Source organism: Dichotomopilus funicola (genome assembly GCF_033296635.1).
Source record: "Dichotomopilus funicola strain CBS 141.50 unplaced genomic scaffold C8A04scaffold_66, whole genome shotgun sequence".
NCBI classification, from domain to species: domain Eukaryota; kingdom Fungi; phylum Ascomycota; class Sordariomycetes; order Sordariales; family Chaetomiaceae; genus Dichotomopilus; species Dichotomopilus funicola.
Window position 1 is genome coordinate 42,540 of NW_026944087.1, and position 19,772 is coordinate 62,311.

General features: G+C 55.6%; 6 protein-coding genes across 6 annotated transcripts; 3 read left to right on the plus strand and 3 right to left on the minus strand.

Moving 5' to 3' along the window:
- On the minus strand, nucleotides 1–3,285 carry C8A04DRAFT_31429 (pleckstrin domain-containing protein; the record flags this gene model as incomplete). The annotated part of the gene is made up of 4 exons (XM_062781753.1): nucleotides 1–1,517; nucleotides 1,570–1,756; nucleotides 1,836–2,621; nucleotides 2,683–3,285. The coding sequence occupies 4 exons, from the start codon at nucleotides 3,283–3,285 to the stop codon at nucleotides 1–3; spliced, it is 3,093 nt and encodes a 1,030-aa protein (XP_062634365.1).
- A 3,138-nt stretch (nucleotides 3,286–6,423) lies between these two features.
- Nucleotides 6,424–9,930, plus strand: C8A04DRAFT_14438 (uncharacterized protein; the record flags this gene model as incomplete). The annotated part of the gene is made up of 4 exons (XM_062778096.1): nucleotides 6,424–6,631; nucleotides 6,746–6,903; nucleotides 6,952–9,504; nucleotides 9,658–9,930. 4 exons carry the CDS (start codon nucleotides 6,424–6,426, stop codon nucleotides 9,928–9,930), a joined length of 3,192 nt encoding a protein of 1,063 aa, XP_062634366.1.
- Nucleotides 9,931–10,381: 451 nt separating this feature from the next.
- C8A04DRAFT_14440 (Snf7 family) lies at nucleotides 10,382–11,032 on the minus strand (the record flags this gene model as incomplete). The annotated part of the gene is made up of 1 exon (XM_062778098.1): nucleotides 10,382–11,032. One exon carries the CDS (start codon nucleotides 11,030–11,032, stop codon nucleotides 10,382–10,384), a length of 651 nt encoding a protein of 216 aa, XP_062634367.1.
- Nucleotides 11,033–11,818: 786 nt separating this feature from the next.
- On the plus strand, nucleotides 11,819–12,763 carry C8A04DRAFT_14451 (uncharacterized protein; the record flags this gene model as incomplete). Its single annotated transcript, XM_062778102.1, has 1 exon — nucleotides 11,819–12,763. One exon carries the CDS (start codon nucleotides 11,819–11,821, stop codon nucleotides 12,761–12,763), a length of 945 nt encoding a protein of 314 aa, XP_062634368.1.
- Nucleotides 12,764–15,856: 3,093 nt separating this feature from the next.
- Nucleotides 15,857–17,319, plus strand: C8A04DRAFT_14433 (uncharacterized protein; the record flags this gene model as incomplete). Its single annotated transcript, XM_062778094.1, has 3 exons — nucleotides 15,857–16,254; nucleotides 16,320–16,459; nucleotides 16,547–17,319. 3 exons carry the CDS (start codon nucleotides 15,857–15,859, stop codon nucleotides 17,317–17,319), a joined length of 1,311 nt encoding a protein of 436 aa, XP_062634369.1.
- Nucleotides 17,320–17,592: 273 nt separating this feature from the next.
- C8A04DRAFT_14457 (beta-lactamase/transpeptidase-like protein) lies at nucleotides 17,593–19,075 on the minus strand (the record flags this gene model as incomplete). Its single annotated transcript, XM_062778104.1, has 3 exons — nucleotides 17,593–17,724; nucleotides 17,828–18,888; nucleotides 18,973–19,075. The coding sequence occupies 3 exons, from the start codon at nucleotides 19,073–19,075 to the stop codon at nucleotides 17,593–17,595; spliced, it is 1,296 nt and encodes a 431-aa protein (XP_062634370.1).
- Between the last annotated feature and the right edge of the window lie 697 nt (nucleotides 19,076–19,772).

Genomic DNA, 19,772 nt, shown 5'->3' on the forward strand with positions numbered 1-19,772 from the left:
TCAAATCTCGCCCACACAGAAAAGCTCGATCTCCCCCAGGCCACCCGGCATGCCGCCTTGGGCCTCACGCCATTCCGAGATCGCAATCTGGATGTCGTCGTCGTTGCCGATGCTTACAAAGTCGCCATCTTCGTCCCGGTACCGCAACTTCAGATCGCCCCTACCGATACTGCTGTTGGTGAGCCGGGCAAGCTTGACGTCGATGCGGTCAACGAGGCTCTGGTAGGTGATATTAAACTGCGCCACAAGCGTGAAATAGAGGCCTGCGTTGTAGTCATAATTCACCTTGACCTTGAGCTGGTTCGGCATGGAAATATCGGGCGTCACCGGGGGCCCGCCTTGGCTGGAGGAGAGCGGTGCCGTGTTGAGACCCGGAGTGGCCGACCGCCCTGAGTCGAGCGGGGCGAGCGGCGCAAGGCCTGGGGGCGGAGGGCCGGGTGGAGGCAAATTCGAGGCGGTGCCTGGTGTGCCTTGACGTGGATACACCGGCTGGGCAGGAAATTGGGACATGGTCGGCGCGTACACCCTTGTCCTCCCGGGAGAGTTGTTGTTTGTGCGTAGCGGTAAGTCGTTCGCCGGGCTACCACTATTGCTGCGGGAGATACTTGAATCGTGCCGCACATGGGTAGGGTGAGACGGGTGGTTCTGATGGAGATGGGGCGGGATTCCAGGAACAGCGGGTATTTGCTGTGTACTGCGTTGGGGTTGCCCGCTAATATCTGGGGTGCTGAGGCTCCGAGAGCGCACTTGACTTGGGGGCGTTGAATCGCGGGGCATCACGGGCATGGACGGCCCTCGGGGGTTGCGGCCGTTGGGTCCAAAAGCGTTCGAAGGCGAGGAGCCATCGCGGGACGGGGCACGGGGCATCGCCGGCGCGGTGTAACGGTTATGGTCATCCGGGTTCCAAGGCTGGGGGGTCGAGGTTTTGGGGAAGGGGTACCCATTGGCACCCGTAAAAACGCCGCTGGTTGTGCTGGCGCGGCTCGATGCTGGAGACTCCGCAACGGGGGAGAAGTACGACTCCGGCGGACGGGGAAGCGGCGACACCTGGGCCTGAAGAGTGGAAATGTTCAGCGTGGTAGCGGGCGGGACCATAGGAAATCGTGGGGGCGGTACCCGATTGTCACCGGCCACGGAGTTGATGCTACCGTTGGTGAGCGAGCGTGATCGCAAGCTCGTGCTAGATGCATTCCGTTGTATCGTTCCTGGCATGGACACCAGCGTCGGCTGCGAGGATGTTGCCGAGAATGCCGTGATGTTGCTGCCATTGGTAACGGTTTCGTCCTCGCTATCGTCGGCGTCTTCTCCATACGGATTCTTCAGCTCGCCACCAATATTCTTCATCCAGGCGAATTCGTCAACTCGGTCAACCTTCTGCTCCAGACGAGGGGCGTTCTCCTTGCGCTGCTGCTCCAGGCCGGCCGCCCACTTTTTCATCATGTCCTCGTTCGTGAACTTGATCATGAAGTTTTCAACGCCGGGGTCGCCTTTCCACCAAATTTGAACGGTATAGGAGCCTAGTCTAGTTAGGATCGAGCACATGTAGCGCTGGGAATGCAACCCCCTTACCTGTCTTAGACAGTGCCACCACGTCGGTAACATTTGTCATGAAGATGCGACCTTTCAACTGTAGTTTGGCGTTCCTGTTACGGATTTTGGGACCGGTAGAGCGCGTCTTGTCCTTCTTGTCTTTGGTCTTGCCCGGAACCACTTCCTTACAACACAGAAGGATGGATTGGAAGAGATATATCTCGTACTAATCCAGTGTCAGCGAGCCGTCCACCAACCTGCAACCTCAAGGGGCTGCCAAGTCAGTGTAACATCAGAAGACTTACATCTTTTTCCTGGTCACCCTTACCAGTCACCACAGTGTAAACACCATGCAAGAGCAACTCGCCAAACTGTTCCACGCGGTGCTTCTTCCAGTCTTCAACACGAGTCACCAGTTCCTTCACTGCTTCCTTCAACAAGTCTTTGTTCACGGCCTCATTGGCCTTCTGCAGAACACGCTCGGCGGAATCAATACCCGCCGTCAGGTCCTCCTTGGTTGCCTCATCCTCACACTTCTTGAGGAGATCCTTCAACAACAGGGGGTACTTGACCAGACGTTGCATAGGTTTGAGGAGGAAACCATCAAGGGTGTTGAAGTCGCAAGCAACCGGGTGCTGGGCCGCTTGAATCTTGTCGAAGACCTCGCTAGCCAGCTGGCCAGCCCGCCGTTGATTCGCGATAAACGGTTGATAACACATATTAAATGTCTCTTCATACGCGACAAACGGGCTGCCCCATTCCTGCCTAGCTTGCGGCATCGAGTTGGTGGTTTCGACCCTGATTAGGAACTTCCGCTGGCAGTCCAAGATCGCATTGATATTTAGAAAAATGTCGTGGATTTTGTCGCCTGTAATAATGCCGTCTTGTTCCAACTTCTTCTTCAAGTCATGAAGGTTTTCCAGATCCTGGACGTATTTGCGCTCGGTGTCGACGAGTTCGCGGACAACATAGTCCCGGTAGCTCATTTGCGAGCCAGGTTCCATGATATCATCTTCGGGGTAGGGTTGGATCTGGAGAAGCAGGCCCCGCTCTTCGGCGAGGTCAAGCACGTGGTTGATGGCGCCGGTGACCTAGATGAATTTTGTTAATTGCATATCGACCCGGGGTTTGTCAAGGGAATCAGCAACTAACCTTGACAAAACCGGTGGTGTCATTCCCGGCAAGATCTGTGATAATGAACACCTCGGTCGTCGGGAGCATGAGCTTAGACTTGCAGGCCTCGACAAAGCGGAGAATGGCGATTTTGGATCGCTTCGCCTGTGACATCTCGGGGACTTCCTGGACCTGCAAAGGAACCTCCGGCTGGAGAGCGTTGTAGATGGCGAGAAGCGGATATCCGGTTCGCAGAAGCTTCCACAACGACTCGACGGGTCCACCTTCATCCGGGTCTGTGGCCATGTATTCAAGCTGTTCCATATATTCTTCGAAGCCCGGCACCTTGGCCAACCTTTGTTTCAGGGCAACACATATTTGGTAGAGTGACCGCGATGCATCGGCTCTTTGGTTGATGATATTGCTGGTGGCCATGACCTGGCCACCTGGCGCGGCCGCGATTGTCGTGGCAGTGGAGAGTGTGTTCACGGAGCTGGAGGAGTTGGTCGTCGGAAATGTCGCTGAACCAGACAGTTGGCTTGCGCGGGGCGCACCCGGCATGCCCATGCCATTCATCCTGTCCATGGTGTCGGCCGTTGGGATGGGGACCGTATTCGTGCGAAGGAGAGACGCATGGGCCATCTCTGGCTCTCCGCCCACACAACTACACCGGCAGCTCCAAGAGGCGGGAGAGGGGGCGCGCTTGGATCGGCTGCGGCGCTGATGTAAGGGTTCGCGAAGACTGGATTAGACACAATGCGAAATCGGTCGTTGCGGTCGTTGCGAATGCGGTCGGTGCGGGCGTAGGAGAGAAAACCACGATCGAATATCGGCACGGGGTCGTCGGTCGCGGGTCGGAAGAGATTAGGAGTTGTGTGTGGTGGAAACAGAGCCCACCCTACAGAATGATGTGGTGAGTCGGCGCTTGAATGGGGTTGATGGCGACAAATGTGGTAGGTGTCGCTGAGTCCGGCTCGTCGTCGAGGGGTATCGTTCTGCTACTTGCGGTGGCAAGTTGGCAATCGCTTTGTGTCGTGCCGCTGCCGCTGAACGCAGAGTGGCCCGGGGCCTAGCTCGGTCCCCGCCTAGCTTGATGATTTCTCCTCTTGGATGGAACACCGACTGCACGCTGTTCCCGTCGTTCCAACCGGTTTCCTTGCTGGTTACTGTTGTCGTCGAAAAGGTACAGCCTTCGCGACCGTCGCGCAATTTCGTGTTCGGATCGCTGGAGGGGAGCGACGGCCGTGGACAGCAGAGGATCCCGACTTGGACGGGAGTTGGGTCACAGTGTGGTGAGATGTGGTTTGAAACGGGAGGGTGACCAGCCTCGGAGTTGGTTGGTTGGCGTGCAAAGGGTGCGGGAACCCAGGTCGGGGGTTGAGGAGGCGCTGGGTGTGTGGATTTGCAGTGGGTAAGAATGGGGGCCATGGAGTGCGGCGGGGGTAACAGTGGGCGTGATCAATGCACCCATCGGTCCCACTGCCGCTGATGGGCCAGTCCGAAACGCTTCTTGCATTCCCCTCCACAGCTCTTTACCTGGGATCCAACCACGTGCCTACATTGGGCGAGAGAGATGATCGCCGGTCAGTGTATTAACGAGTAATTCGTGCGGACAATGAACGTGGGCGGAACCTTGCGGTACCTTCATCTCCAGACGAAGTACTAGTGTACTATGGTAAGCGCTGGAGGTTTTGGTCAACTGAACCGCACATCTTCGACGGATCTTGGACGGGGCCGTCTTAGCCTAGTTCCGCGGGGCATGGACTTGGTTTGAAACGCTACATGGTGCTGTCGAGTATTGGGCAGCTTTGTCGCTTCTTCCTTGCCCAAGCGAAAACGCATTTTATCCGTTGCAGCTAGCCATATGAGCTTCTCTCGTTTCGCGGGTCAATGCCAAGTTCCCACACTAGATCGCCTCGTTACGAAGAATGGAAATTCGACAAAACCAAGCCGGCGGACGAATGAGACTGTAGGGTAGGAAGCAGCACCTTTGCGGCCCCGACCTCGAGATGGATGCAGCAATCTCCTCAGGTCGGGCGGAAGATGTGCGTTTGTCGTTTCCCTCGAAGACGCTCCCCAAACCGGGTGTCCCCTGCATGTCTGCCAACCCGTTTCAACATCTCCACAAATCCCGATTAAGAGAAGACCAAAGGGGCAAACCTATGTCAGTTAACCTCAGCTTGGAAGGTTTCGAGAATAGTCACGGCCGAAACTCTATTATTTCCACGCGCAGTTTCTATCCCTTCGACAGAGTTCCTGTAACCGCCGTGAGTGCTGCGACAAGGATGATCCACACTTCCTCGTGCCCCTCCGTTCAAACATGATTCTTTTGATGGGCCTGCCTGTTTCAGAACTTCAGCCAGTATGCGCTAAACCATTCTCGTCGCCGACTGGTGGTTGCTGAGCTGCAAGTCAACGAACTCGTCGAGCGCTTGAGGGGACTGAGTTCTCAACAGGCACACACCAATCATTGAGATTCTGATGTTAATTTGATGGGGAGGCTGCTTGAACCGTCGGCGGGTTTGTCTCGCAGGCCGTCGGTGTGCAACGAAGGTGGTAAGAACCTAGAAGCTCGTGGCAGTTTGACGACTACACCTAGGGTGGAGCAAGAAGTTAGTGTACATACTATTTGTACACTATCCGTACCTAGGTGTAAAAAACTCCGAAATCCCGCACATATTTGAGGTTCATCCTGGACATGACAAGTTGGAGACTCCTAGGCGGTACTCATAGCGCTATGTCGCGAATGCAACCCGCGCACCACCTGGGCATCAGGCCGTCTGCTCTCCTGAGAAATGTATGACTCCTGAGCCAAGGGTTGATACCCAACTAGACTCCATACAAACTACCTTTGTCGGTGAGGCGTCACCGCTAGGACTTGGGCTGCGGCCGGCGCAATAGGAGGAGATAGCTGAAATATCGAAACATTGAGCGAAATGCTGGGTGCCTCTAACTACCAGAGGTGGTTTTCTCCCTTGAATGGAATGACGTTATGTGTGCCTTCGGCCGGTCGCTGCACCTCGAATCTTGGGCCCCGGGCCGTTTTCCTGTTGCAGACGTCCGGGGCAAACTTTCTTGGAAGTTGCGGCTTCCCGACTCGATGGAACTGCTGAAAACCACACACCTATCGCGCCAAACAAACCCTGTCCTGCGAGCCTGCCTTTGACAGCCCAGCGCTGGAACTTGGTTTGTCAGCCGTCTGCATGTCCAGGCTGACCTTTCCGCTCCCGCCACAACAGTCCGGTCACACCTTGGGCAGGTGCAGCGCATCGATTAACTAGCGTTAGGTTGTTGATTTACCTAACGTCGTCGCATCGGCCTACAACAACGACAACAACCACGAACAACCTTGTCCTAAGTTAACGGCCGATCCTCGAGAACCCTCCCTTTTGTTTCGGCAACCACCGCTCCAACATTCCTGGGCAGCAATCACCCGTCTGTCATTGTTGCACAATTGACGAACAGAGCTGCGCCACGGCGCGGCATCACCAAACAAACAATTGCCCCCCCAGCAGCAAATCGTCGCACAGTCCGCCCGCAACAGAGCGACCGACGCCTTGGTCACCCCGTTGGGAACTCCCCGCCATCCCCCGATTCCACAATAACCCGTCAGCAACCTTTGAACGCCCTGCGGATAACCGCCTCGTTTCGCTTCGCGTGCTCATCCCTCGCCTGTCTCCCCATTTCCGGATGCGGGCGAGATTGAAGCTCCATCATCACGGCCGGCCCTAGACGACGACTGAACCCCCTACCACGTGCGTTTGTCACACCCGACGAGCGATGGCGGGTTTCAATCCGCAGCCCGACGAAGGTTATTCCGAAGATCCCCTGACCGCCCAGTCTGCTGCACCATCAACCTTGCCGCTTAAATCACAACGCGAAGACGCCGTCACAACGCTGGGGACGCTAAATTCAGCTCGATCAGGCGACGAGTTTCCGCCATGGTTGGTGCAGCACATTTCTAGCCTTCCGCTGACTCGCAAGACCGGTAAGTTCCATGGCTCCATCTTTCTGTCGTCATCACCACCACAGTCAGACCTCTGTATCTACAATTTTTGTTTCTCACGGGATGTGGATGCTCATTAACGTAATACGGGCACAGAACTTGCCATGGCCCTCCTTAACGACCTCCCGACGACCGTGATCTCACAAATCGTAGAAAATCTACACCCTCGGCTATACATCGACTTTGTCCGGTGCCTCCCCCCGGAAGTCTGCCTTCACATCCTAGAGTACCTCGACCCTCTCTCACTCATCAACGTCGCGCGATGCTGCCGGGCCTGGTACGAGTTGGCCCTGGACCGGAAGCTATGGGAACAACTCTATTTCCTAGAAGGGTGGAAAGCGGTGCCCGGCGAAGTGGCCGCGGCTGAGAAGGAGATGAACGGACCTACTTCGTCCTCTATTCACGGCGTGTCGCGGCGTATGGGGTCGGACGACGACGGGCACGCGCATAAGAAGCGCGCCATTTCTCTCTCTCCGACATTGGATATCGACAGGGACACTGTGATGACCGACGCAGGAGCTTCTCTTAAGCAGGAACCGATAGAGATGGACCAAAGCGAGACCAGCATCTTTGGAGGCCCCCGGCGCCCACCTTTAAGGACCGGTATTTCCCAGCGGATGAGTAATCTCGACATTCCAAGCCCAGTATCCAGGTCGAACTCGAAGGGGAAAGGAGTGGACAAGGGTAAAGGCAAAGCGAAATCGACCGCCTACACGGACACCTCTCGGCCTTCGTTCCTGCAAACTGTCATGCGGCCACAGCTGGCCAAGTCAAGTTTATGGGCGTGGGATGGCTCGTCTACACGGTTCAAGATAAATTGGAAGTATCTGTACAGCATGCGACGGAAACTGGAAGTGAACTGGGAGCGGGGTCGGTACGTCAACTTTCAGTTTCCACACCCCGCCCATCCAGAGGAAGGCCATGAAGAGTGTGTCTACAGCCTGCAGTTCAACGCGCAGTACCTCGTCAGTGGGAGCCGGGATCGGACGATCAAGGTGTGGGACATGAAGACACGCCGATGCCTCCGGACGCTCGCCAAACACCGAGGCTCTGTTCTGTGCTTGCAATTCGATGCCGATCCCAACGAGGATATCATCGTATCTGGGAGTTCGGATTCAGACGTGATCATCTGGAGGCTGTCAACGGGGGTACCAATACAGACGCTTAAGAACGCCCACCGGGAATCGGTCCTCAACGTCCGATTCGACAGCCGCATCTTGGTCACCTGCTCGAAGGACAAGACGATCAAGGTGTTCAACCGGAAGCCGCTTCGTTACGGGGACCTTGGATACCAGGAAGTCGATCCGGTCGGAACGAACATCAAGGACTACGGTTACAACATTCCCATGACACCCGACGACTACCCCATTATTTCAGCCTGGACGATGATAGGGTGCCTCGAAGGCCACAGTGCGGCGGTCAACGCGATCCAGATTCTAGACCGCGAGGTGGTGTCGGGTAGTGGTGACCGGCACATCAAGGTTTGGGACTGGCCGACCCAGGTCTGTACGCGTACTATTGTTGGACACAATAAAGGTATCGCATGCGTGCAGTACGACGGTCGCCGGATCGTAAGCGGCAGTAGTGACAGCGAAGTGAAGGTATTTGACCGTCAGACCGGGCTAGAGGTAGCCAACCTCCGCTCGCACACGAATCTAGTGCGCACCGTCCAGGCAGGGTTTGGGGACATGCCGTACAGCGTCGAGGCTGATCTGGAGGAGGCGAAACGAGTGGACCAACAGTACTTCAAGGCGCTGGAATCCGGCATGCTCGAAGAACGCGAACGGCCTCGCGGGCCAGGGCGGCGTCCGGGGAATGCAGGGTCTCGTCGGCCGGAGGATATTTGTGCGTATGGCGCGAAATTGCCCCCGGGCGGTGGAGGTGGTAGGTACGGGCGGATCATCAGCGGTAGCTACGATGCCAGCATCATCATCTGGCGTCGAGACAAAGAAGGGGTCTGGAAAGACCAACACCACCTCCGGCAAGAGACTGCCGCTGCGGCCGCGATGCAGCAGGACCGAAACGGGGCCGGTGTCCCCCTCCATCCGTCAGTTCAAAATCTCGTCAGCCGCGAAGCCCTCCGAGCCATCAGAGCAGCGGCAAATGCCAGCCCGTCAGCGGCACCGACAGCGCCAGTAACGGCAACAACTACAGCGACTCCGGCAACAACCGCGACGACGACAACGACGAACAACGCCGGCCCATCGACTGCCCCGCCCAACAACGCGTTAAGGTCACAGACATCTAGCGCGCCCCCGGGCACCTTGACAGGGCCAACCCTTCCACCTATTAGCGCCCTTGCCATGGAGATTGCCCAGTCTGAGCCTTCAACAGCAGCGACCTTTCCAGGATTCCACCCGGCCATAGACACCGCGATCGAAGCCGGGCCGCAAGCCCTGGCGGCTGCCATCGCAGCACAGCCGGGAATTCTTGCGCACCGTAGCTACGTCGAAGCAGCCATTGACAGGCAACAGAACCCAGTGCTTCGGAGCCAGCTCCGGCAGACATTCGCGAGCGCCGTGGTCAGGGCACAGTCGGAACAGGCCCGGCATCGACGTGAAGCGATCCGGCGTCAAGGAGCCGTCGCAGATTCCGCAGCAGCGGGCCCCAGCGTGGGACAGCCGGGGAACATCGGCAGCAGCAGAAGCCAACCACAACCGCAACCGCAAATCGCAGCGGGCGTGCTCACGCCAGCCCAAATGGCAGCAGCAGCAGCGCACCAGGCGAGCGCACAGATTCCACAGGGCGCTCACATGCATCAGGTACCCTCTCCTCTTCCTGCCGTTGTCCCCGTTGCGCCCCATCGGGCTCCGTCGAGCACCGCTGGTGCTGGTTCCGTCGTTGGCGCGAGTTCCGTGGCCGGTTCTTCTTCTATTTTCTCTACCGCAGGCGCTGGTACGAGTTCAGCTCTTGCGGGGCCGGCTGTTCCTACTGTTCCCCCCTTCCAACCCCCCCCGCACGCGCAAGCGCATGCCCCAACCCCTCACCAGCTGCAAGTTCCTCACCAGCACCAAATCCCTCATCAGCACCACCAGCAGCAGCATCAGGCCCAGAACCAGCTCCAGAACCAGAACCAGGCAGCTGCCGCCGCAGCTGCTACGGCCGCGACGGCCGCGTTTGATGTGCCGGACCCAGCTAACGCGGCGCGTGTGTTCAAGATCCAATACGACGCACGGCGTCTGATCTGTTGTAGTCAACGCAGCGTCATTGTCGGGTGGGACTTTTGCAATGGGGACGCAGAGCTCGAAGAGGCGAGCCGGTTCTATGGGCCGGTGGATTAAACAGGGGGTTCATCTCGATGTGGTACTGGGACAGTTGGTAAAGGGGGTGTGGGGATCGGGAGACAGATGACTAGATGGATGGATTTCAGGGGTTGATATGCAAAGATTCCAATGGTCTGTCTAGAGCGGCTCAGCGGATGGGTTCACTGTGCATATTACAAGGGGTTCTTTTTTGTTCAAGCCGAGTTCCGGAACGCTACCTAATGATTCATCTTTGAGTCCTGTAGATTTCACGCAGAGACCAGCGGGGTATAGATACCTACCTATGTAACCGTAATAAGCGATTTTGTACCCTCATGGCGCCCTCCCGTTGCAATGTGCAGTACCCATGGAACTAGTTTAACTTTCGGGATATCCGCATTTTTCAAACGACAATAACTTTCGCAATACCTTTCGCAAGTAAACGCCGAAGTACACCAACCCAACGTCACGTCTCCTAGCCACTTGAGGCTTAACCAACAGCCTCCTTTACCTTCCCACCCTGCACGGGCGCCTCATCAATAAAGTCTGGCACCTCATCCTGCATAAAACTCGGTACCGCCCCTTCTAACCCCCCACCCAACTCCCTCTCCAACTCAACCTCCTCCCCCAACGCCTCCAACTCCGCATCCAGCTCCGCCTCATCCACCTCCTCGGGTATATCATAACTCCTTGCCAGACTCTCCTGTATATCATTCCCCACATCCAACAAATCCGCCATCTCATCCTGCAACCGCTCAATCTTATCAATATCCACCTTCCCATACTCCTTCTTCAACGCCTTATTCGTACTCTTCAACGCATCAATCGTCACCATCGTATTCTTCAAATTATCCTGCATCGTCTGCGCCTGCTCCATGTTCCACACCTGCGACTGCAGCTGGTCCCGCTGCGCTTCGTACTGCTTGCGTCGCTCGAGGACTTTGCGGGCTTTGTTTTTGAGGGCGGATTTGCCGGGGCCTTCGCGCATTTTGGAGAGCTTGGCTTGGTAGCCTTGGAGTTCGGCGTTGATGGAGGCGAGCTTGACGTCGATGGAGGAGATGCGTGTGTCGATGTTGGAGATGGCGGAGTTGAGGGTGGCTTTGGGCGGCTTGGGGCCGCTGCTGCCGAAGAGGCGGTTCATTTTGGAAGTTACTCCCGTCGGGGAGTATCGAGGGTGGCACTGGCAGGTGGGTGGTGGTTGGGAGACTGGCTTCGTGTTTAGATTTGGGCGATAGCTTACTGTGAAGGTTACGCGGTGGATGACGCCGATTCAGACAGAGGTTCAGAGGCTCCAGGGTTGCGCTGCGCAGCGAAGCGGGCTCAAGCGGGGCAGGACCGCGGGGTGCCAAGCCTCGGCCGAGAGATCACGTGCGCGGTCCGTTGAGAAGCCGATCCACCGACGCCAAGACCAACTAAATGTAGCTCGCACATTTCGCAACGCCGCATTTGTCATCCTGCGCGCTGTGTAAAGAGGGATGCATATCGGTCTCGGTGCGCAATTCGGCCGATAGAACACAAGAGCGAGATTCTAGATGACGATTTGGAAAATAATCACCGTTGCGAACCGCCAACATGCCTGTTAACATTTTCAGCCACGCGGCTCGCTTTGGAATCAAGATCCGTTGGGGTGGCAGCCGATGGCTAAGCAAAACGTCCTTGCATCACGGCCGTGGTGCCTGGCTGTTGGGTGTTAGTTGGGTGTAATTCACTTGTATAAAGATGGTGATAATCTCTGTAGAACCGGTGTACTCCCATCTTCATCAACATCTTCACTCTCAAATCTACACAACTGGCCCAATTCAGCATTTCAAACTTCTCAATTCACTTTGAAACAGAGCCACCAAACCTTATTCAGTTTACCAGCCCTACTCCAGGTACCAGCTTAAACCCCCACCAACACTTACAACCTCCGACCAGAATCCTCACAATGGCCCCCCAAAACATCCTCATCGTAGGAGCCACCGGCAACCAAGGCGGCGCCACCCTCAAAGCCCTCCTCAACCTCCCCCCCAACCCGACCAACCCCATCCACATCCTCGCCCTGACTCGCGACGCCCAGTCCCCTCGTGCCCAAGCCCTCGTCGCCGCCCACCCCAAAACCATCACCCTCATCCAAGGCGACAACGCCAACCCCAAGCCCATCTTCGCCTCGCAGCCCAAGGGCTCCATCACGGGCCTCTTCGTGGTCACCGCCAACGGCACCAAGGTGAGCGAGGAAGACCAGGCCATCCCGCTGATTGATGCCGCCGTGGCCCATGGGGTGAAACACATCGTCTTTGCCTCCGTCGAGCGCGGGGGGGAGGTGACAAGCTGGAGCACACCGACCAATGTTAAATCCTTCCTCGAGAAACACCACATCGAGCTCTACCTCCGCGACAAAGCCGCGCTGGCCGAAAAAGACGGCAACAGCAGCAACAAATTCACCTGGACCATCCTCCGCCCCTCAGGGTTCATGGACAACTTCAACCCGGGCTTCAACGCCTCCATGTTCACAGCCATGTGGACGGCGGGGCTCTCACCCACCACGCGCATCCCACTGATCAGCACGCGGGATATCGGTGTGTTTGCAGCGCGGGCGCTGGCCGATCCGGAAGCGCATGCGGGCAGGGCGATTAGCCTCGCGGCGGATTACATGACGCTTGCGGAGATCAAGCAGGTTTTTGAGCGGACGGTGAAACCCGGGCAGAAGTTTCCGCAGACGTTTACGTTTTTGGGGAAGGCGCTGATGTGTTATATCAAGGAGCTGAAGGTGATGTTTGAGTTTTTTGAGACGTGTGAGTATGAGGTGGATATTGCGAAGGTGAGGGCGGAGGTGCCGGAGGTGTTGGATTTTGAGCAGTGGTTGAGGGTGGTTAGTAAGTGGGAGACTTAGGTCACAGGTGTACTGATGGGTATTTGGGTGGGTGATACTGGGTACCGGATAGTTACGGAGAGTTCCTGCCTTCTTTGTTTTTGGCTTTTTTTCCCCATTCTTCTTTTTTTCTCTTTTGTGGAGATAGACACGGCAAGGCTTTTTTTTGTCTCTTTCATTTTGGAATGGCTCAGATGGAAGTAAGTGATACACAATCTCTGTTGTTTCTGTCGGTTTAAATTGAATAACTAGTTAGTTTGAACAGATGAGGTTGGCTTGAGAGGTAATTGATACCCGTTGAATTTGTTGACCTATTTCCATGACCACACCAATTCCCTTCCGACTCAAACCGGAACTAAGAAAAGGTCATGAAACCCATAATTAAAGCTAACCTTATTTTAACAAACGAGATGTTAAGCTTCTTTTTCTTTGATCTTTTTTATTCTTTTTGTAAGAGGCTTTCTTTTGTCTTTCTTGTTTCTTTCTTTCTGTCCTTTTATCTTTTTAAGACGGTTCAGGAAGGTAGTTAATTAATAGTACAATGTTTGTTGTTTCCGCCCGCGAGAGACGCCATCTGCACCGCCGCAGACGCCCACCCAACAGTATGACCTTCATCAACTACGCGCCGACCAAATTTGCATTTACCAACCCGAAGATGCTGTGTCGCAGTGCAGGATGATCTACGTCTGCGAGCACAAACCGCCTCACAAGTTGACGGCGGCCCATCTCCGCACGGGTCTCCGCCCCATGGATATCCCCAAGGAGGTGGTCAACCGGAAGACGATTCCCACGTCAGACGACCCGGCCGCTTACTTCAAATACTACACCGAGTTACTGACGGCGACGGCCATCACGCAGACATATCACTACACGAGCGAGCGACGAGCTACGGGGTACAGCGGTTCAATCACTGTCACAGGTGTACTGATGGTTAACTGGGTAGAGGTGATACTGGATACTAGATAGTTCTTGCCTTTTTTTGTTTTAAGCTTCTTTTTCTTCAGTCTTTTTTCTTCCTTTTATGAATCTAGACAATGACAAGAGTATTTTGTAGTTTTTTGTTTTTATATTCTTTTTCTTCTTTTTTTCTTGGAAAAAGAAATCTTTTTATAACAGTAGATAATGACGAGGGCCCCGCCCCGAACTCAGCGGCAATTTCCATTTCAGACAGTATTGGCAAATCCCCAGTTCTTCAAACCTATCGACAATATCCTGGATACTTTTGCAACTGTGAGCAGCGGCCAAATCGCGGTCGGCTTCCGCAGCACCCGCCGCCTCTTTGTTTCCACCCTCCTCGCTTACCGGTTCTCCGCGAAGTCACTTGCTTCTCCGCGGCCCGGGGTCACTCGTCGGCGCGCCAGGCCACCTCGGGGTTGAGTCGTCGCCCGGCGGCCCCGGCTGATCATTTCCCTCGGTTCGGCTTTGGCGTGTTTGGAACGAATCACCAGCCGGGCAGCAAAGAGTTGCTCCCGGGACCATTTGTTCGCGGCAGGCAAGTTCGAGATGTTATTCAGGTCTTCTTGATCATCCGGCCGGCCCTTGTTACATGCGTAGCGGTCTTTGATAGTATCGAAATAAGGCTTCATATTTGCTGTAGAGACACTCGAATTTGGAGGAGGAAAAGTGATAACAGACAGAATGAAGCGCTGGACAACTTCAGAAGCAGGGCAGAATTAATCAAAACCAATTATCTTGTAAGGCCTTCAAAAGTGTGAGGGACAATTTCGCCAGAGTACTGCCTCAATGTGGGCTCCCACCGCAGGGGCGGCGGTTTCCATCCCGTGAACCACGCACAGTGGCTTGATATGCTCCGTCAGTAGCTCGAACAATCGCTCGATGTGCGGGAAGCGAACATGCTTTTCCACAAGGAGACGAAGGGGCTGATGATGATTGACTTTGAACGGTCCAAGATGAGGGATAACCAGTCCTAGGACAAACTCTAATTCTCCCACGCCTGAGAGGAGGTCGGCCTTTATTCCTTTTTTTTCTTCTTTTTCTTTTTCTTTTTTCTTTTGTTTTCCTTTTTTTTCTGCTAGTGATATACAATGTTGGGTGCTCGTTAATTACATCGTATTGTTAAAGTGGGTCACATTGAATCGTTGATGAGTTCGAACAGATCACGTTGGTCTGATAATCGATAATTACCCTGTTGAACTTGTTGACCTATTTCCACAACCACAGCATTTCCCTTCAGACTCAAACCGGAACTACTATAGCAGGAGGAGGGCTTGAAACCTACACTAATTAAAGTTAACCTTATTTTAACAAACGAAACCAGATGTCGGTGCCGAATGTCTTCAATTTCCCGCCGAAGCGATTCGCCAAGTAATAGAGTTCTGATTGCGGCCGCCGAAACGACCACCTTGCGATCCCAACCCCACGTTTCAACCCAGGATAGGGATAACATTTGCATCCTTAAATCCGCAGCTGCGAAGAGTAAGTGATATCCAGAACCGTTCAGATCTCGTTCCGATCTCACTCGGTTGCGCGGCATCGGCGGGTTGGCGGCGCAGCAGGTTACAAGGATGAAGGATGAGCCAGTCAAGAGAGCCATACCACTCAACAGAGCCATCAAGAACCCGGCCAGGGGGAAGCGCAAGGCAGGCAGACAAAATGGTGAAACACGTTCCATCCGTGATCCCAGGGGACCATCCCGCTGCGAAACACCCCGGGAGCCCATTCTTTTCCCATGCTTCGATGCTGTGCCGCACGCATGGAAGACGGTAACCCACGAACGGGCCAGAAATAGCAGATTTTATTTGGGTCTTGAGCGTGCCCGCCTCTCAACTCCCCGACTACGCCGTGGCCTTGGAACATGGACGCCCCCCCCCCCATTGCTTGCGGCCAGCACGCCCAACGGCCGCCGACAGCGGTGATCCGTGGATCTGCGCCGTAGAGAAAGTGAGAAAGAATTAGTATGATATAAGAATGTTTGCACGGCCAGGCCTCTTGGCCTGTGTGTTGTCTGGTTGTGGACCAGCTCACTGTCTTCGTCGCCGTCGCCAAGATTCAGGATATCAGCATCACCATCAGCATCACCACGAGGTCAAGAACAAAGACTAGGACGAGAACCAGGACTCGAGCCAAGTAGTGTAAGCCAACAGCACCATCACGATGCCTGCCAACAACCGCCCCCCGAGCCTTCCCTCGATCCCCGACATCGGGCTCGACCTAGACGACAAGAACACCCTCCTCCCAGAACTCGAGCAAGCCCTCAGCGCGACGGGCGCGTCCAGCAGCAGCAGCACGACATTCGAAGAGGACGACGACGCGACCGTGTTTCGCCCATCGCGCTCGCACAGCACTCGGACGGTGGTGAACCACGGCGGCAACAGCGCCAACAACAGCGCCAACAACAACAACCCGTTCCACGCGCCACAGCGCCGGATTGTGCTGCCGTCGCGGTTCCCGTCGACTAGCAGCAGCCACTATGCGCCGACGACTGCTACGACGGTGACGTCGGTGCCGCTGTCACCGAGACGGTATGATGTGACGTGCCAGGTGCAGCCATTGTGAGTTTTCCTTTCTGCCTGTTACAATTTCACGAAAGAAAGCAGATTCACTAACCCCCCAAAAGACAACTCCCCCCCTCCCAAAAAACCATCTACGAATCCTGGACCATCACCTACCACCACGCCCCCCCTCCGCGCCCACACATCCTCATCCGAACCCTCGGCATCACCCTCTTCCGCTCCCCGGCCCGCGACTACATTCCCCGTCGCCACCGTCACCACCACGGCTCTACCCCCCACAACAGCCGGAATGGCACCACCGCCAGCACCATCCACGGCCCCCCCCGCGTAGGCAGCGAAGAAGGCGCCTCGATCGTCTCCGTGGTGCCCAACACGCACTTCGGCCAAGACGAACTCGGCGCCGCCGTGGCGATGCATCAGCGTTCTGTTGCTGCGCATTTGGCGCGTGTTCGGGAACGCAGAGCTCGTGGGCCGTTGGCTTGGTTCCGCCGGTCGTGCTCGTCGTCGTCCGGCACGACCAACAGGCGGTTGAGCAAACCGCGAATTGCCGGGACGGGTACTGGGAGTGGTACCCCCTCGCACGTCCCGAACTCGGGTGGTGGTTTCCCAACGGGTATGACGCCCGAAGTAGCCGCCGACGCGCTGGAGTATGCGAGCGATCTCGAAGCGCGGCTGCGCACGCTGGATTGGAAAGTGCAGGACGAGATCTACGAGCTGCTCGGTGATCGGGTGCAGAGCAGCAGTAATGCGTTTCGTCGACGGGAGTGGCGCGTTGTGGTGTTGACGGAGGTTCCGGGGGGGGAGTTGACGGATGCGCCGACGGGGTTTGGGACGGCGGCTGTGGCGGATTGTTTTTGTAATGGTGCTGGTGCCGGGGCTGGGGGTAGTGGGGGTGGTAACGGTGGGAGGGCGGGGAATGGGATGCCGGTTACGGAGTATAGGTTGATTTTGAGGGGGACGGAGACAAAGGTGAATGATGCCGGTTGGGGGTACTATAATCGGTATAGTCGGCCGTGGAAGGCGGCGGATGAGAGGGAGATTGGGGAGAGGAGACGGTGGTCGACTATGACGGGGCGTGCCGGGGAGAAGTATGTGGACTTTTAAGTTTCTCGGTTTCTCGGTTTCTTCTGGGTCTGTCTGGGTCTATCTGGTTACATAGCGGTGGATACATTGGGCGGCGGTTTGTTTTCTAGACATTCTTTTCTAGACTTCTATTTCCTATGTCAGATCAGCACAAAAGTCAATCCATCTTCAAGCAGTTTATTCAAGCAGTTTATTCAAGCAGTTTATTCAAGCAGTTTATTCCAAGCCATCTTTACAATTAAAGTGCAAGTGGAGTCAGTCCGGGCCAAGATGATGTTGAAGTCTACCCCCGTTCTACTTCTGCGGGACAAGCTCCGCATAGACAGCCCGCTCCAGCTCGTCATACATCTTAAACACCGTCTCGTCTCCATACGGAGTCAGCTGCACAATCAGGGCCGCACCAATGCCCGTCTCGGGGTCGAGCCACTGTTGTTGTTAGTCCCATGCACACTGAATAAGGTGTTGAAGCAGAATAAGGAGCAGGAGAAAAAAAAAGAAAAAAAAAGTAAAAGAGAAAGAAGAGACTCACCCATCTGGAGTTGCAGAAGCCCGACCACATGATACTCCCCTTCCTCCGCCTCCCCTCCACATCCTCCATATTAATCAACCCCCCCATCCCATAGTCCACCGCCGACCCCTCCGGAATTTCAGAGGCTGACTTATACGTCCACACAATCGCCCTCATCCACTGCTTCTGCACCTCCGTCAACTGCGGCCTCAACATCTCCCTCACCGTCTCCTGGTTCAAAACCACTCCCTCGTTTTCCTCCTCCCCAGCCAACCCCCTCAACAAAACCTGCAACACCCTCCCAAACCCCAACGCACTCCCATACCCCCCGGCCCCCCCACTCTCCACCTCCGGCACCTCAGGAAACTCGACCCCTCCCTCTTTAATCTCCCCCGTCTCCTCATCCCTCTCCGCCCTGGGCACCCATTCCCCCCCATCCTTCCCCTCCTCACCCAACACCTTCCCAACCCTCCACCCAATACTATCCAACCTCAGGGGCCCCGCGATAAATTCCTCAAAATACTCCCCGACCTGCCTCCCACTCACCCTCAACAACACAACCCCCGCCCAGTCAATACCAACTCCATAATACCACCCTTCCCCAGGCGCAAACTTAAGGGGTGTTAGCCAGCCGTCGACGGTACAACTGCCCGTGTGGGAGGTACGACCAAGCCATTTGGACCAGCGCATCAGATCCGGGTCAGCGACGTCGACGCCGAAACCGGAGGTGTGCGTGAGTAAATGGCGGAGGGTGAGGGGGGAGGTGTTCGGGATAAGAATAGGTTCGCCTTCTTTTTTTGCTTTCCCTTCCCCACTGCCGGAGGAGGTAGAGGCAGCGGCGTCAGCGGCGTCAGCGGCGGAGACGAAGCCTGTCAAGATAGGGTTGGAAGCGAGTTCGGGGATGAGAGGGCGGAGGTCTTGGTCGAGGGTGAGGAGGTGCGGGTTGTGGGTGGTGAAGTGGAGGAGGCAGGTGGTGGTTAGGAGCTTGGTCATGGAGGCCAGCCAGGTTATGGAGGGGGGGGTGAAGGGGGGGGAGGAGGGGGGAGCGCGGGTGCGGCCTGCGGAGCCTTGGTAGAGGGGGCCTTTGAGGGGGGTTAGTATAAGGCATCGATTGTATGGGAAGGTATTGAGTTGTGTTTAAGTTATGGTGGAAAAGGGGGGCTTACCATCTTTGTTGAAGACGACAAAGGATGCGCCGAGGAGCTTGTCCTTGGTCGTAGTGCCCTCTGCGACATAGCTTTTGAGGATAGCGTCGAGCTTGTCTGCCATGGTGATGGTGGGTTGGTGCTGTATTCTCGGTGAGGCTGTTGAGGCAGTTGAGGAAGAAGTGTCAAAAATAGGGGCAAAAAATAAAATAAAACAAGAACTGGCAAGTTGACACACAACTTCAAAACTCCTTATTTCAAATTGCTCCTTGCCTCTTTTCTGCACTCTACAATCCAAAATCATGAGCTCTTTACGAGGTATAAGGGGTTCAAATACTCCCCAGATCCAAGACCACAATCCCCGCAGTAAGTAACCTTGCCCCTGACGCTAACACCAAACAACAACACCGGCTTTGCCCCACACTGCCGAGACTTCATCCCCTCATCCCGAAATACGACAAAAAGGATTCGAGCTTCTGTGGACTGAAAGACTGGAGAATCCTGCCGATCATGACGGCCACCACCGACATGTTCAACTGTTACAGCCACGGAGCTACAACATTCGGTTACACGGATAGTCTTGGGAGCATCGGAGCTAAGACCTGAGTCACGCCGTCGTTCATCCCGGTAGTGTGGTCCACAACGGCAGCCAATCACTTACACGCAGCGCACTGCTTGCCGTCTCTAACACAACCCTCCGGTCTTGGCCTACGGGGCTGCTGGTCATGGAGTTAAGCTCAACGTCGCCTCTTACATGGGACTGCGAGGGTTGGGATCCAAAACGATCTGTAATTGAATCCGTCAAACCTTTGTTCGGGGAG